At 40.9% G+C, this 18,991-nt stretch overlaps 1 protein-coding gene across 4 annotated transcripts in view; it reads right to left on the bottom strand.

Annotated features, from left to right (window-relative positions):
* The window catches only part of LOC111875489, a 246,991-nt gene that overhangs the window by 54,235 nt on the left and 173,765 nt on the right, over positions 1-18,991 (bottom strand). For all 4 annotated transcript variants that reach the window (XM_023871803.2, XM_023871811.2, XM_023871795.2 and 1 more), the window contains exon 3: positions 9,481-9,633. In XM_023871803.2, coding sequence (XP_023727571.1) covers positions 9,481-9,633 — 153 coding nt within the window. The remainder of the gene's footprint in view (positions 1-9,480; positions 9,634-18,991) is intronic.

An 18,991-nucleotide genomic window follows, 5' to 3' on the forward strand; every position in this document is an offset into this window, starting at 1 on the left:
TGTGGCGCTGTCTGTGACGAGAGGGCGGGTCTGTCTTTTGTATATGCTGCTGGCCCTTGCCAGCACAGTCTTTCTCGGGTTCGAGTCTCTTGGTACTCGTTACCATATTTTACTGTCTCAGATTCGACACTTCCCTTTTCGTCGCCTCCTACGACTCGCAGGGTCACGGTGGATGTATTCGACCCCGCCTTCTTAGCTACAGATAGCCCCGCCTTATATAGCTTCCTGTCGGACTCCAGTGGAAGGCAACGTTTTCTCTTGTCGAGTATTCTTGTGTTACCTAGCAACGAGTTGCAGCATGGTCCACAATGAACGCAGGTCCTATTGTTGCATGTTCGCTGGGAAGTGAATACTGAGTCGTTGCCTAGCAATGGGTACATGCCTCACAATATGATGAGAAACAATGTAACATTGATAGTATTCTACCACCACACTGTCTGAATGGTTGGACGACGGGGGCGGTCTCTGAAGTTCTTCAACGTGCTCCCGCATTAGCTGTTGTCCATTGGTCGAGGAACGACGATCGTTTGGCTATTGTGACATATTTTAGAGTGTCGATGGATCGAATCGTTCAACAACATTACTTAATGTTGTTCGAATTTTACTTCGATGACAATACACCATTTAACCTACAACACAACACCAGACATCGGGAGCGTATTCTGTTGGTGATCTGAGGGAGATAACGTCCTGTAGCGAATATTTTCGTTCATCACCGTCATAAAGTTAAGCGCTAGTGTAGTTTAGTAATAGTGGCCCTCTTCAGTTCAGTCCGATACTTGTATGCGACTGGAGCGGTGCTCTCGTGCTAGTCAAGTGCCTTTCACATTAGTCAAATGCCTTTGCATTTATCATATCGTGGCTGTGAAATATTATTGGAAAGAAGTCGAAATATTTCATTTCTTGGAGAACAGATATTCCTGTCAGGTATTTATTTTGATTTATTTTAAAGTATTTGTATATGTATATTCAGATGGTAAAGAGAAACAATAAGGCTATGTCTTTATTACTGTGCCTTATATAATTGTAAATTTGCAACATCGTTTAGTATCTCGGTTTATGCTGGTTGTGTCATCTGTTAAAGGAATGTAATGAATTCTCGAATTCACCCTGATATACATAATAGTCAGTATACTTGTATGTCTTTTCAGATATTGAAACAAACTCTGTAAACAAACATTCTCTCTTCTTTTGTGTGTCAGCCTTTGCCTGTCTGCAGTTAAGGTAGAGGAGTACATCTGACAAACCATCAAATTGGACCGTACGTTTTCACGCACGACTGCTTAGGTTCGCAGAACCAAAATCTATCCATGTTGTGTAGCAGTCAACGGCCGTGGTTAGCACGGTAGTTCTGTAGATGTTCCAATGTAGGAAATTTATTTACCTCAGTTCTCACGTCCAGGGACTACCTGATAGCAAGAAAATGACTAATTATACTGAATATTTCTAGAAATATAGACCTACTAAAATAAACACGGTTTCACAAGTAACTGAGTATGCCTCGCTCCAACCGCTTCAGCTCAATCAAATTTACTTAAGTCCCATTGGAATAGACAGCTTTGCTAACATCTCTTGTAGTTTGTAACCGAAAGAACAAATGTAAATTTCTACCGTACTTTCTTGATGTAATACTGTCACGTATTCTGTGTTTGCGTGACTAATGATAGTGGGTTTTGGATTTTATGGTTGGATTTATTGGCACAACTTTACAATTACAATCAATTATGACAGCTCAAATCAATGACTGCCATTACTCGCTCCATTCCTTGCTGCACCAAGAGTGTCATCTCTCTCGCTGTGTCGAATGGAGAACGACGAATCACTGCTCTCATACTGAACTCCCTCCTGAATTACGAATTACGACTCCTGTCTTGACAAATTCTCTCCTGATTTACGAATGAACTCTCTTTTATAACTTCGGAGGAAGGAACGAAAGAACACCATCTTATTCTCCCGTTGCTACGGGAATGTCTTTGTTAATATTCGTTACCGCGGAAACGTATGTCAATCCGTGGCAACGTGAATCTGTGTTTACCGAACCGTTGCCTAGCAAATGATCATATTCATCATAATATATTTATGTATTAAATGATCTGAAGTTACATATTTGGTTTCGATTTTGTTCAGATCATGGCCTTCAGGTTTTGTGACAGTCTGTAATATGTGTACATAAAAGGATTTATACTATTAGTATATTTATAGTGTGAATATGGAGGCACCAAGCACTTCCGGAATGAAGTAATCCCACGCGAGACCACGCGACGTCACAACCGGCACACTTATTTCAGATTTCATAGCGTTTCATGTTCGTTGCTATGTATCCCGGGACGTAGTGAAGCTAGGACACGCTATCCGTTTCCTGACAACGTGTTTATCACAGGAACTCTCACTTAAATCACTACGAGTTCTTGCCATTTCTTGTTCAGTCACCCTGGACTCCCGTACCTTCAGAATTCAACCCGGTTCTCCGATTCTAATTCTCTAGTCCAATCTCGTCAAAGTCAAAGTCAGACTCACTTTAAGACTGCCGTTTTACCGCCAGTCAGTTCGTCTTGGCGTCAGGCCCCTTGAGACCCACGGCCAGAGTTCTTTTTTCAACAGAACTCATGCGGTAATAGTCCTTATGTAACATCCTCTCTGACGAGAAGATGGGTTCCAATCTCGCTACAGACAGACCCTTGTTATTTATCCGCAGCACGAACCACATAGAAAACACCTTCTGTTAGGGATGCATCTTCACAGATCCGTTGCCTAACACTTGGTATGGCGCGGACCATATAGAGAACACACGCAGAAAACAGAGCCTCTATTGTTGAGAAGGCTCGTTTCCTGATCCGTTGCCTACCAATAAATATTCTATTGTTGCGCGCGTTTACTTCCGCGGTAATGTTTACCGAGTCGTTGCCTAGCAATGGGTATACACTTCACAGTATTAAGGGAAAATATCCGAATTTCAGTTGTGCAGACATCATGAAACTCGTTCGGAGAAATCAAATTAACTCGCTTTTATATAACAAAGACAAAGCTACGGAAAATTTACTGTAAGTCAAAGAAAACACATTTTCCTTCATCCATACAGGACAGCCAACTGTAGAGCGATAGAAGTCCAGTAGCTGGCGGAACAACTACTACTGGTGGCTGAATTTAATTTTGAATTTAACAACTGATCCCGTGTAACAACTAGGCCCGGTCTCTCCAAAGTCACATAATTTGACAGCACTCAGAGCTATGCTGGCTGCGTTCTTAAGCGTCCTACTCTTCGACCTTGAAAATGGAGGCTATATAATCCTACGAAACATGTTTGAATTTTACTGAACTTCACGAAGTTATATCCCTGAAGATTTACTTACATTTGAGTCAGATACGTTTTAAAAATCTCTTTCATTACAATTTCTCAACAATATTTTCCCATTAATTAAGATGTATAATTAGCCTTGCACATAAAACGAGTTAAACGTATTTCAGCACTCTGTGTGTTCTGCCCTGTGAGTTGTATTAGTTATACTTTTGTAAGGTGTAAACTGTTACGGCTGCTTTCACCTTTATATGCCATTCCTTTGTATTCATTTATCATAGTTCTGGTGATAACGAGGTCTGTGAATACGACCTTCCATCTGCTTGTAGTCCTCAAAGTTATTCAGTGTGGCATGTGACATTGTGCCTTTAATGTTATAACAGCCCTACGCAAATTCTTACTTTCTCATGAATAATGTAATTTAAAGCAGGGAAATCGGGATTTTAATGCCGCTGCAAATTCCAAGGTCTTAGTCAAAACATTAACTGCTCTAATTTACTATACCCATCAGGTATTTCATACAATTTATATATTTCGTCATTAATGAAACGAAATGTTATATTCACTTTGATTTTTCATTCATGACATATCGGCCATTCATGGCCATCATAAAGTGTCTGCCGCTATGTTAACCTCTTGTACTGTACTGCATGCGGCTAGTTATCGGCGTTCCATAATTAAGATTAAATTCATAAATTAAAATTCAATTTAAAGTAGGTCATCCATATTAAATTTAATAAAACAGTTAAATCCCGTCTTCTTATTCGGATCTGTTAGCGCAATTTTCGGCGGTGTGGGTGCGTTCGTATCTCGTGCACTTCATGGACAGTGGTGTGAATGCTGATTTCTCTTATATACTCGTACAAGTTGTCCCATTGGCTGTAGGCCCATCACCCAGCTTCCGTGCTTGCGTTGTTGTTCACCTCGTGTGTGCGTGAATGTCGTTAATTGAAAATTAAGGTGACTATAACCTTTTGTTGCTAGGCAAAGTGTTGGTAAAGGATTTCCCGCGAAGAGATATTCTTTTTTGGTAAACATTCCGTTGCTAGGCTACGCAACAGTAGAGGAGGCTATGCGCCAAACAACATTAGACCGGTGTTATGCAGTCCTTATCTAAGAAATGCATCTGGAAACACGTCTACAATAATAGGTGTTTCTGGGTGTCTGTGCAGAATGCTTATGAGAGAAGTGAATTCAGATACCAGTTTGGTAACCCGTGTGGATGCGGGGTCCAATACCCCCACCGCGACCCTGCAAAATATAAGAGGCAACGAAAAGAAAGTCTCAGATCTGAGACAGTAAAATAGGGCCGCCGAGTCCCAAGGGACTCGAATCCGAGAAAGTATACACTGGCAAGGGGTAGTAGCATATACAAAGACAGACACGTCCTCTCGTCAGAGAGGGCGCCTCACAAGAACTAGACCCTAACTGTTAAACAGTAATAAATATATGGTCGTGAGCCCCAGATGGGGCTCGACACTAAGACTTACTGACTGACTTTGACACCAGTTCAGTTCAGGGCATTTACGAGTGAATAACAGTGCAGAAGCAACGAACAAGCAAGCAAAGAGCTAGCCACGGGAAGTTCATAGTTGAAGAAGTAGAAATCGGACTGTCAGTATTTAACGTGGATTAAAAGACTTTATTTCTGCGTAATATTTGGAGTGTGTGATTCAGTGAGACTGGTATAGTTCCCGTGCAGTTAGACTGAGAAGATTAGTGTGGAGTAATTGTTCATTGCCTAAATCAGCAGTACCTTTTTAGTTATTTGAATTTACGATCTGTAAGTATCCAGTAAATCCAATTGCAAATCCAAACCCGCGTCTTAGTCACTGCGGCACGTGACAGTATAAAATAATTGATATATAAGTGCAACAGGATGCTTACATACTCGTACAATAATACTACACCCATGACCGGATGCGACGGAACACACAGGACTGCAAAGAAATCTTCTATTCGAGAAATTTTCGGTTAAAATCTCGGCTAGGATGCGATGTTGCCCCTATTTTCTTCAGCCTCTCTATGCTAATGCTGGGATAGTACCCAAACTGAGCCATAATCCTTCCCTTCCAAACATTTGCATTTCTTCATTCATGGGTCATCCCACCAAGCGATAGTTTTGTAGTCTCAAGACTGGAAGTGTCAAGTAACCCACAAGAGAAGAGGCCGCGCCATAGCTCAAGAGGTTAGTCGCTGGCTTCCCACCGTGGCGGCCCGGGTTCGATCCCGAGTCTGGTTAAGTGTGATTTGTGATGGACAAAGTGGCGCTGGGGCAGGTTTTCTCCGAGTACTTCGGTTTCCCCTGCCAATCTTCATTCCACCAATTGCTCCACAGTCACCCTCACCTATCATCTGGGGCTGGTACAATAGGCCAGAAGTGGCAGCAGTACAAGGGACTTAGTCCCACTCCACTAGCAATAAAAAAAAAAAACCCACAAGAGAATCGTATGGCGTCCACGTCAAATTAAGTTGAATCAATATAACGAAACATATTTCAGGTTATAGCGCCAATATTTATTATTTAACAATTCAATTTCTATGCCCTTTAATTATAAATTACGATCAATCACAACAGTTACGTAATTTGATTGCTGTTTAATAGTTCTTGAAGGAATTAATTTTCCTATTGAAACCTCCCGCCCCCCACCCCCATGCCCGCTTCATTTCGAAGTTTTAGTTTGCTTGTTCGAGCAGCTCATCCAATCAGTGAGCCATCTGGACTCCAGTGATTGAAGTGGGAGTTAGAAAATCACAGCTCCATACATTTCAGATTGTATGCGAATGTTCCGTCTTCATGTTGATCCATAACTGTGTATTATATTGTGACATAGAGACCCGTTGCTAGGCAAAGATTTCGAAACAAAGAACGAGATATCAGACACGTTTCTGAGCACCGGCTCGGTAAACACGTTCCCGCGAAAATGAAACGCACACAACAATACAATTACAACGGAAACGGGGTGGTTTTACATGGGGTCCGTGCCGAGGAGCTAAAAAGGAGGAAGGTAGGGCAGTCGAATTCAGTTGACAGTTGACTCGAGTTCTGTACGGGACTTGAACTCGGAAGCAGAGGAGTAGCCATTTTTAATGTCAGTTACCAAGCAACGGCTAGTGAAGACCAAAAGCCTGGGAAGTCATAGTGCTTCATATAGTGATTTGTGAAGTGTAGTAACGAGTTGTATAAGTGTGCAATAACTTCTGTCATCAGTCCATAACCAATCGATAGTTACACCCCAAAATACATCATAATATTGTCACGTATAAGTGGATATCGTGACTAATTATAACGGCTTCTGGATTGGACGATTAGCTTCATTGGCTCATCGATTACAATTACAGTCAATTATAACAGCTCCCACACTGAACTGCTTCTGAACGACATCTGTCTGACTGACGAATCTCTCCGAAGAATCTCGGACTAAACTCTGGCTGATCTCTGAATCTCTCGAATTCACGAATGAAACCTTTTTCATAACTGCCAGAGAACCGAACCGAGATCACCGCCTCAGAGGGTCCCGTTACTCTTCTCCATGAATGCGTTGCCATGGAAAACATGTCCTAATTCCCAAGTAGCAGTTTGGTTTTCTAAGTGTTTACAACTTTCAGTTTCCGTATCCATGGAAACCATGTTCCGTAATCAGTTGGTTTCCAGGAATCGGTCTATCCCATAGCAACAAGTTCGTCCATTGGTTTCCTAGAAACGGCCCAATTGTCAGAATGTAATACTTCTCGTATTGGTTCATTTGCTGTTAGACCCACTTCGGTATGTGGGAATTGTATCCGCTTGTATTTTAATCATCTCTGTTTGTAGGGTCTGCTTAGAGTAAGCAGGTTGTTACAGAACGAAATATCGTGACTATGTACATGTCAGTTTTTGTTAGGATAGTGAAATATCGAAGGCTGGAATACGTTGAACGTGTAACTCTGATGGAAGAAGCGAGGAATGATTACAAATTTTATGGGAAAATCTCTCGGAAAATATCCGCCTTGAAGAAGAAAGTTTAATTAATAGAAATATATTTTAATTGTAGCATATAATTATGTTTTCTTTCAAAGTAATATACAGTGATAAAGGGTTTTCTATCTTAAATTGACGATTTTATGCCTAATGTTGTTTTCAGTTAGAAATGTCGAGCGTGCATGTGTACGATTCTGAACTGTTATAGATACCATATGTCATAACAAATACCAGAACGAGTATGTTCACAAATTTGTTATTTATGAATTTGTAATAACTGTTCAAAATGGTAATCCTCATCCTCAGCATACATATTTTTCGATAACTTGAAAGTGCAGTTGGCTTATTTTATTACGATTGCTCTGCATGTCGGTTGCACTGTCCAGTTCATCTCAAGATTCAAATTTTTGCTGGTAAATTAGATCTAGTATGTGTCTCATAGAAGAAGAACCCATTGGTTTAAGTCTGAGGATCCAGGTGGCCAATACTGCTTTGCTGCGATAAATACAATCGCTATATTATTTTTTATCGCTAGTGGGGTGGGACTGAGTCCCTTGTACTGCGACCACTTCTGGCCTATTGTACCAGCACCAGATGATAGGTGAGGGTGATTGTGGAGCAACTGATGGAATGAAGATTGGCAGGGGAAACCGAAGTACTCGGAGAAAACCTGCCCCAGCGCCACATTGTCCACCACAAATCCCACTTGACCAGACTTAGGATCGAACCCGGGCCGCCGTGGTGGGAAACCACCAACTAACCGCTTGAGCTATGGCGAAATCAAATCGCTGTAAGTAACATTGGAACCATAGTCAAGGTTTCTATACCACAACCGGATGCAAAGCAAGAAAATAATCCAAACCATAACCGCTTTTCAAATACTCATTGACTCACAGCCGTTCAGAATCGGGAGAGTAACACGTCTTACTGCGGGAGACCGGTTCTGAATTTAAGTCATGAAGACGTAAGTTTGTATTTATTCTTCAGAACCTGCACCGGTGTATGTTTTAAGACATGAAAGTTAAATGGTAACAAATGGTGTGCGCCAGCATACATTGATTTGAGAAGGTTGTGTAACTCGCTGAAGAAAGCACTTAATTCTATACGACAGTTCCTCACATACTTTTGTTAGCCATTGGTACAAACTTTTCGCACTCATAAACTTATAAATCGTGTGATGGTACGAGTGCCCTAAACATATTGTTCTATTTAACTTACATGTTAGTTGATGCAGGTAATTGTGAATAAAGGCAAACTGTCCAGAGCTAATTGTCAGTAAATTACATTGCAATGCAAGCAAACATATGTTCGCGAATATTCTGATAGAGTACAGTAGCTCTCCAAATTGTTTCCTTCGTGGTCGAGTCGCATTCTATGCGCATGTGTGTGTACAGCATCTCAGTGCCGCCCGCGCCATTTTGTTTACTCGAAAGGAAGATGTCTTCCATGCAGCACAAAGTACATTGGCAGCCGTGCTGACAGACGTTTAATTACATGCAATTGAACAAAGGAGCATTAATTTATAGAGCAGTGATGCACTGAGACAGGCATCCGATTGGGAGAGGAAATGTCTTGCATCAAAGTGAGCAGATGGGAGTACATCTATTCAAAGGTAGGAGAAAGGGTTGGTACGAAGTTGCTCCTTAAGCTCATGAACATGTAGCGACTTGCTGAAATGTGAAATAGTTTGGAGGGTTATAACACTAAACACAAATGTTCGCAGCTTAATGTCCGCTATAACATCGCATATGTAACGTACCGTATTATCGACCCGTGAGGCCGGGAACCTGTAAATGTATTATTATTATTATTATTATTAGAGGGGGGTGGGTTTCCCCATGCACTCAGACCAATTATTGGTCCATTGTGCGTCCCCCTTTTAATTTCTACTGTCGCCATACCCTACCGGTACTGGTGCGTGCTATCAGCCCCGTTCAGCCAACGAGGTCGGCCGTCGGTACCTGATATTTCCCCCCTCTACCAGAGGCATTGGAAACTACATGGGCGGGAAATTGTTGCCTAATTTTGCTCAGAGGTCTTCTAGACCTCCGCCAGGTTTGAACCCGCGTACCTTGAGTCATGAGGTGGGAACGTTACCCCTAGACTACGGAGGCCGCTAACCTGTAAATGTAAATAGATTAACATTGTCACATTGATTTTTTGAAATGAACCCGTATTCCTCACATGTAATAATGTCACTTTTCTTGAAGCTACATAAACTTACCCAGAATTCCAAGACGAAAATTTAATGTGACGACAACAACTTCACCGTAGCTCGATAACACGGACCCGTCGTAAGGATTCCCAGAATTCCATTCGAACGATTCACCATGGATGAACACGATGACTGGGTGTTTTGGACTCAGTCTGCTCGGAACTGAAAGAAAAATGGAAAATATTCAATTTTCAGACGAAGATTTGTGTGTGTATGGGCTGGACATATGTAACGGATATGAGAAACATGAAACACATAGTCTTTATGCAATGTTGCTGCCTACTCTTACTGAAAGGCAGAGGCAGTAAGACAGGGCAACGGATGCTATTAGAATAAAAAGTACAATGCCTCTTGAAGATACGACAGAAAATCTGAAATGCTATATATATATCACGTCACCTGAGCGTGCTTAGGTTTAGGTTTTGGATGTAAAATATATTTCTATTCATATTCTCATCCTTCGCCTATTTCTTCCTTTCTTTTGGCCCCTTCTTACTATTTTACCGTTTTTCCTTTTTCCTCACCACTTTCATATTTTCTTTTATTTTTAGTCCCATCTTGTTATGCTTCCCCCCCCCTCCTTCCTCTCTGATTTACGCTAAAATATTCCTTTTAAGCATTTACGGGTTTCGAGGATGTGGAAGTGGGAAATGTACACGTGTTATAGAGCGACGCTTCTACGTCGCTGGCGTTTAGGTTTCTTCTAACTGACGCTAAAAGTATGTACGTCGTTTGTGAGCCGCATATAAGACCATAATATTTTCTTGCGAGGTCCACGTTTTCCGTGAAGAGGTGTTTCAGGCATATACGAGTATACATCAACCGGCTTTTAAATTAAATGGCTTTCTTAAGATTCTGAACCTTTCTTTAATCCTTCAAAGAAAACTGGGATCTGGAGCCCCTGCTTCCTTCTAAGTTCTTTTCAATAGCCATTGCTTGTTCTAACAACTGATGTTCCCCTTCCTCTGGGTTATCGAACTTTCCCCAGCCTCAGCTACCAGCTTCTAACAGCAGCAGCTCACACCTCTGTACCCCAGCGGTTATTTAACTCACTGACTCGCCAACTCCTTATAACAGCTAACTGCCCCCTTCTTATGATATCCCATTAAGGACCTTACAGAAAACATCGTTCCTCTGTTGCTGCTTTTTGCCATGGAAACATGCTTGTTTGCGGAGCCGTTACCTAGCAGCGGCTGTTGTATATTTGTTTATTTCGCTGTGGTCTCACAGCAACGGGTCTGCATGCCACAACACCTCTCCGTTTCTTATCAGTTGCTCTGTGTAAGACTCCGCAGAGGTCATTAAATCAACGGAAAACGGGGGGAATATTAAGTTAATAATGCAAAATTTCGTAAAAATGAGAGAGGCATAAATGTTTTAAGGAAGAAGTAATGAGCGATCAGTGCGAACGAATTACGCTCCATTTGCGTTTAAGTAATCAGTAGGAAAATTAGAAGCAATTTTGAGTCTTCTGGTTTTTCCACAATTAAAATATCATTAAGCTCGTGGAATTAAAAATGATTTTAAGAATTGGTATGGTGTCTGGAAACTAAATTCATTTCAACATATCTTGAAATCTGATGTTAATAGAAGGTTCTTGCTAGACATCGGCGTACATGTCAAGATAATATCAAAAATTGGGTTAGAGGTTCATTCATTCATCAGATTCATCAGATGAACGCTTCCATCCATCCATCAGTAATCTGTCAGACGACAGGTCCACAGCCTCTTCCAAAACAGTTTCTCCTCTTAATGCGATCTTCTGTTTTTGGAAAGAGACTATCCAGGAAAAGTGATAATGTGGTAGTTCTTCCATTTGCTTTCCACATCGCAGTACAACAGCCGTTCAAACCACTCTGGTCACGCCTGTTGCTATACGAACTTGAACCATCTCGAGCATCACTTGCTCTGTGCTTCAAGTCGCTGCTGATGACGCTGCTTCCGGCATCAGTTTTTGGTTTTTGGTGTCTCTCTTCGTCTGATGCCTACCCTTTGACCTGTCCAGCAAGGGAGGCCCTGCCAGTAGCTACGCTAACGCTGGGGTAGCTCTCAGGGTCCTTGGCATACTCAAACCCCCTCACCACGATAAGGTGGAGACACCAACGAGGGGGGGTTAGAGATTAAGGAATGAAATTGTTAACTGTTTCTTACTGGTTGAATTGGTTTCAATGGCAGACATGCGAAAAAGCGCAATGAAATTCCTCATTCAACACAAACAAGACGAGTGTCTGACGCGCTTAGTGACTATAAGCATTACTGTTCAGTTTTATATTTGATTAGCGGAAAAAAATGGATTTTATTAAGAAGAAATTGTAATATTGTAAAATAATATAATCTCTTTTTGCTGTCAGATGTGCCAATTGTTTAAAGACCGCTAACATTTCAGGGCCGATCACCGTCCTTATCATCATGATAAGATCTTGGAGATGGGCCACGGCTGGTACCTCAAACGTAGGTTATATTCAACCAAATGACAAGTGTGATAGCCTTAGAACATTTCATTAACTGTAGCTGCCCTGAAATCTTCAGGTCTGAAAACATTTAAATGGTAAAAGAAAGATTTCAAAAATATGTAATTTCACTGTGTAATGCGCCAGGCTGAAGACTATACATTAATTTGCCGTGAAGTTACAAATGCTGAAATGGAACAACGTATAACCAGGCTGGCCAAACTTGTGTAAAATGGGAGCCGTATATCATGCTGTTCAGAAGTTCTTGAGTGGCATATAACGTGCTCTCGTACCAACAGGTTTCTCGCGTTCAATCCAGCCACGATTACAGCGCCATTAACAGTTTTTCCCGCAAACCAAACGAAAGGTTTGCAAGAGTTGCATGCGGCTTTGCGGGCCACATTCTGCTATATTGTATATTTTGAAAAGGGACGCTTACGAAATCTGGATTCCTAGATGCTTTAGTAATCCCCATGTGCGGCTTTCTGAGAAATTATTGATCGTTTTCTGTCTGGGTCTTCAATAACGGTTGAACTTGCTGGGAAATATCATTACAGTTCGGTGTGAAGGTCATTATGCCCTTAGAAACTAAGCACCTTTGATCATGTGAATCTTCCAGCCAAAGAAAATCTGAAGCTTTAAACTTTAATATCATTCCGTGGAGTTAAATTGAAATATTGTTCCTTTAATCATTTTTAATAATATTAATTTCGGTAATTTTTTATGGTAGTTATCTTTCTTCAAGGAACGAAATTACCTTAAGAGACGACCATGTTTTCTGTGTATCAGTCTGCATGTGTGTCATTTAATAATACAGTATCTCAGTTTTTCAAGGCAATGGTTGTGGTTTCATAGGTTGTGACACCATGCAGCCTTGTACTAGAAACCAACGTTTTGGCGAATGTACTGCCTCCATCATCAGGGTCGGACTGAATCTTCCCCGCTTTAATATAGACAGCATGTTTCTCCGAAGCGTTGGAATTAACCTGCAAGTGTAGACGGTGTCACAACATAGAAGACCACGACTTTAATATTTCAGTTCAATGTAACTTGTATTTACTTGCTGACTAAATCTAGTGGCGAATCGCGGAGTCAGCACAAATATATCGAAGCGGACACAGAAAGAAAACAAAGCAACATACAGCAATTAATATCATGTAATATACAATTCAATTCCTTGTTTTTACGTGCCAACTCAACAGCTGCAGTAGCCAATTAGAGAGTGAGCACAGTGAAACAAAAGTGTAGGGAACACAGTTGTATTATAAATACATCGTCTGATATTCAAGTGCGCAGTGGATATGGGGCAAGCAAATTCGACATAGCACTGATTGCAACAAAATGCCGTAACTACCAATTAAACAAATAAACCGGAAGACTGACGTTAAATAAGTGAGCTTTAAACACGTTGACATTTTGCATACTTGATTTACTGCTATGGAACAGTAAGGAGAAGGACAGTTTTATTGCGTGAAAAGCATTAAAGCCTCTAATATTTTTTCTTGCGCTCTAATGCCAACAGTTTCCAGAAGCACAGCAGGGGATTAAACCGTTATATACTTTCTAGGTATATAATGTCTCGGTGTGACGCCGTTAGAAGAAAATATATGCAATTTCAAGTTACCGAAAACATCATGATACCTGTCTAAAATGTGATATTTTAAAAATAAATCTCTTGTAACATAAAAATATACGACGACTTTCCATCGCGGCGGCCTGGATTCGAACTCATGTGACGTCATATGGGATTTGTGATGGACAAAGTTGCACTTGGTTAGGTTTCCTCAGAGTACTTTTGGTTTCCCCTGCAGCCGTTCTTCTTTTATAGCATCACGGCAAGGACCGCGTAGAAAACACGATTTCTCTGTTGCAGTCATTTCTTGTTTAGCAATGGCATGACACGTTCCATTGTTTGCGCAGCCATCGGCACGGACTGCACACAAAGCATAACTCTTATTTTTACGGGCCGATGCCTAGTAACGGCCGGCTATTGTGAGTCCCCAATTCTTGCTCAGTAATATTAAGAATAATATCATTAATAATATGGTAACAATAATCCACAATAAATGAGATTACACTAAGGAGCAGCATACTGAAGCGAAACAGCCTTCCTTCCAAATCGCGTACAAAGAAATTGCACACGTGCCCGAAGGGCTACGTGTTTCAGCGTTCCTAATTCATTTCGTGAGTACAGAGAATTTAATAGTGTCCACGACTGAGTCATGGTTCGTTTTGTTCTTAATAGCTTTTAAGAATGAATGCAAGTAAAGCCTCAAGTGGCAGGCTTCTTTGCTTCAGCAATCCGCCTGACTAGGATACATCGCATTCTAGAAACACTGACGAACTTCTTAGTCTGTCTCTTGATAAAATGGCGCCTTGCATCGCCAGTCACGTTACAGAAGCGAGTACGAATTTTTGGTTACGTCTCAGCCATAAATTGAAATTTAGGGTCTGAAAAAACATCCTTCGAAACAAGTATATCTGCGATTTATATACATATTAAGATAAATGTCTTTAGGATGCAACTCCGTGTAGTTTGGTAAAGATGTTCGCCGACGTTTCACAAGAACGTACTTCGTCTTCAGAGTGAGCAAACGACGTGTAAGAAATAATTGGAGATCTGTGTTCCCACTCATCTTACTTGCTGTCTTTTTGTTTCGCACATCTTCCATACTGAAGATGGAGGCAATATGTTCCGTCTACGCGGCATCCTGTACCACAAAAGAGTATGTATTCTTCGTAGTCTTCATTGTGAGAATATGAAATTCATCAATAATGTTATCCTGTTATCCCATCGTACACGCTCTGCGCTTTAAATTGGGACCTTCTGTTCAGATTTTCTGAATAATATTTATTGCCAGTTTATCATCTTTCCTCTGAACGTTACAGGCCCCTTTGTATGTCACCCTCATTGACATCTATGCTGCCAATTATATATTTTCCTAAATAACTGACGTAACCCTTACAGCCGCGCCATGACCCTTCGGTCTACTCAGCCTCCAACAGAAATACGTCCCACGAATCTTCCTGGGAGTACAAAGCGACCGGCGCTTAAGGCTGACAACCTCACCACCATCTGTGAGCCGATTGTCTAGAAAATGTGGGAGCCTGTACCTCTCGCAACCCTATGGGCCTTCAGGGCCTCTTACAGGGATAGCTTTACCTTTTTTTTTCCTCTCTTGCCAGTATTCTTGCCACATAAATGAAACGCAGGCCGAAAAACACTTCATACGCGCTAATTTGGAACCAGCCGTGCTCTCAGTTTGCACTTCACTGGTTCCTTAAAGACATTCTCGCGTGCTTTTCTTACATGTGAATTAATCCTTTTCTTTTCAAGAGGCTACCATTTTTTTCTTTTACCTTCTATTTCACTCACAGAGTTTTCACTGTTTTTGTCTCTTCCTCCCGAACTTCCTTATTCTCAGTTTCCTGTGTCGTAACGATTATGACTTTTCTACCACATTCCACGTGAAAGAACCAACAGTATCGGAAATGAAAAGGGTTGTCAAAAATATTCTTACATTGCTTCATCCCATTTGAAACTAGGCGTGTGGAAGGATTATTGTTCAGAGAAAACGCCAAAACTGATCATATTCGATTCATGGACTTCAATTTTATCGTTCTCAGATCTCATTCCTATTTTCGCTTCATCTATTCTGTTACGTTTTCGCAATCTCTTGCATTTTTAATACACTTCATTTTTTTTTCTCCTTGAGGTTACGGTTTGGCACGTAGTTCGCGTTATTGCCAGGAGATGGTAGCATATGCTAGAAATGAAATGCAGCGCTCTTGGTGGGCTGCTGCGTAACTATATTCATGTACGAATTCGTATTGACCTCGCCCAGTGAAAGTAATTTCCAGCTTTCCAGCGCACAATTTCAATCCCCCCCCCCCTTTTTTAATACCGTTCGGTAAGTATACGGCAAAGTGAACAGCGTGCTCTATTTGATCTCCAAGCCCCAAATGAAATAGGTTTCGTGTTATGGATACTATAAGGTGTTTCAGAATACCTTTCCCTTACCTCAACTCTGCTTAGCAACGTGCGAAGTGCGTCACGGCACGGAGAAAGCACCGCTTTCTTTATTGTTCCGTAACCGCCGTGTTTACATATTTCTGTGGCTCAGCAGTTCTTGCATGGCGTAAATACGCCACAGCACCTTTGTATTTCTCAGTATATAGGCCGCAGATGGGCCCATTTCACCATCTGAGGAATATAACGGCATTATTTTTTAAATTTTAAATGATAATTTGAAAGGAAAATTTGATATGCCAGGAAAAAATCTTTCCTTGTGTTACTTTCTCCACCCAAATTCCCAATCGTGACTTGTCTGGTAGGCACTCTGGCCCTTTGCCATGAGAAACTGTCGATTAATTCCGTTAGCTCACAGATGGAGAAAAGTAGGAAAATAAAAATGTCTTAATTCGAAAGCGAAACATAATATTATATTTAAGCATCCTGTTACACTCTACACAACATATGACATAAACTCCGTCCTAAGTGCAAGAATTTATTGTAGTTCCTTCATCTTCCTTTCTTCTACGCTACATGTTTCGGCCGTAAATGACCATCATCAGTTGTATACTCTCACATAGCTCACGTTCTTCAAATTTTAAACTACGTGCAGTGTAACAGCTACGTGAGAGTATACACCTGATGATGGTCATTTACGGCCGAAACATGTAGCGTAGAAGAAAGGAAGATGAAGGAACTACAATAAATTGTTGCACTTAGGACGGAGTTTATGTTATATGTTGAGCGAAACATGTCTACATGTTTGACGCATAGCTGGAGTATTCAGCCTGAGGAAAATACAGTTCTCTGCGGCAGATCCAGAGTATAGCAGTTGTGGTTCCCGTCTTTTGTTGGAAATAGAACCTTGGAGTTTCTACTAACAAAGTAACGATTTACATCTCAATGGGATAAGGGCGACATCTCACATTCAGTTCAGACCAAGCAGGTGCCGCAGTACAGGTCGATAGAGTTTAGGGTAAAGCAGAAGAAGGTTATGAAATGAAGAAAAGTTCTGTATTTGAACCTTTCACTTTACCGCGGATCTCCATACTGCAAACACAATATGAATATGAGGAAATATATTGTTTCTGAGAAGAAATACAAATTTAAAGTCTTCTCCCATACCCCTCCCTTTGCTGCAAAAATGTCGTTTGGATGGAACCACGGGAGCAAGATACAGTATGAAGAAAATAAAGCAGCCAGTCCTACATGGACGCGTAACACTGCCTGTCTCGGTTAAGTAACATCACAGAACAGTGTAATGCATAACCATGAACATCAAACATTCTTTTCTTTTATTGAACATCAGCAAAGGTTTATATAGTGAAATAAATCAAGAGTAAAACACCATTGCCAATATAAAATTGTGTTGTGTATTGATATAAACATAAATGTCCACTTATAATGGATTATAAATAATATCGACAATATTCTTTGTTATACATAAGAAAAGTTTATCATTTATCATTATCGTTATTATATTTTGGGTTATCAACGAATTTTTCGATCATTAACACGATCCATGAGGGACACGGGGTAGCGTTGTTGATTGAGGCACTATCCTTCCAGCCGCACTATGGCCCTGGGATTGACTCAGCCTCTAAAAGAAATGAGTGTCAGGAATCTTCCTGGGGGGTAAGGGCGGTCGGCGCATAATGCTGACAACCTCATCGTCACGTGTGAGTCAATTGTCTGTGAAATATAGGAGCCTCGACGTCTCATAAACTTATGGAACTCCACGGCCTGTTACAGGGATAACTGTACCCATTTTAACATTCTACGTGAATGCAAATTAACCAGTCGGTCAAGAAAATTAACCACTCGGTCACGAAACAAACTGAAGTCGATCGCTTAGTGTATTGTGTCTTGACCTAGAGTATTGATTTTTTTTTATTGCTAGTGGGGTGGGACTAAGTCCCTTGTACTGCGGCCACTTCTGGCCTATTGTACCAGCCCTAGATGATAGGTGAGGGTGACTGTGGAGCAATTGGTGGAATGAAGATTGGCAGGGGAAACCGAAGTACTCGGAGAAAACCTGCCCCAGCGCCACTTTGTCCACCACAGATCCCACTTGACCAGACCCGGGATCGAACCCGGGCCGCCGCGGTAGGAAGCCAGTGACTAACCCCTTGAGCTATGGTGCGGCCATAGAGTATTGATAGTACTTTTAAGCGGATATATGTAGTATAGTATAATATAAAAATATTTAAATTGATTATTTTGCGTGTTATTTGAGGGAGATATCCTGAAACATCAACCTTGACGTATTGTTCGATGATATACGACTGGACAGAGCGACGTATGGGAGTTAGATAGTAAGAAATTTCATGTACTAGTTCGGTTTTGTTCTCAACAAGCGGTACACGAGCATGGAATAAAATTAACAAACGAATCTCATTCGACAGGTAACATATTCACCCGAATGTGTCTTTATTATTATGTTTATTTAAATATATGTCTAAAACGTCTACCTCATTTTACATAATTGTATAAGTACTTGGCAAGAAGTTTTCCCTACAGTATAGGTAAGCTCAAAACTGTGCCACGTACTTTATACTTTTACTAGAAAAGGTATAATTCGTGACATTCGCACAAAAGGTAAACAAAACGAAACAAAATAGACACTACTCTGTCTAATTAGTTTTAATTCCTTGTTGGTGGTGACGCTAGATGTTTGGATTTTCTTGGGTCGTCTTCAGGCATACAAGAATACTATTTAGCTACGTGTACACCTGAAGATGACCAAGGAAAAAGATCGAAACGTGTAGTTTTACCACCAACAACGAATATAAACTATTGTTGATAAAGTAGTGTCTATTTTGTTTCTTTTGGTTGTTTCTTGTGCGACTGTCACGAATTATACCCTTTTGTAAACGACACACAACAGGATGCATACCATGAAGGTTGTATTATAGTACTGGAATCCTCACTGTCAACAAAACATCCTCTAGAGGACACTACCATCATCGAGGCCCATACAATTAATATTCTCATATCTTAATTCCGAGAAATTCATTCGAATGCTGTTTTTCCCCGTATACATCGTCATTCTGTATGG

This window comes from Cryptotermes secundus, unplaced genomic scaffold (genome assembly GCF_002891405.2).
Source record: "Cryptotermes secundus unplaced genomic scaffold, Csec_1.0 scaffold736, whole genome shotgun sequence".
Taxonomy (NCBI): Eukaryota; Metazoa; Arthropoda; class Insecta; order Blattodea; family Kalotermitidae; genus Cryptotermes; species Cryptotermes secundus.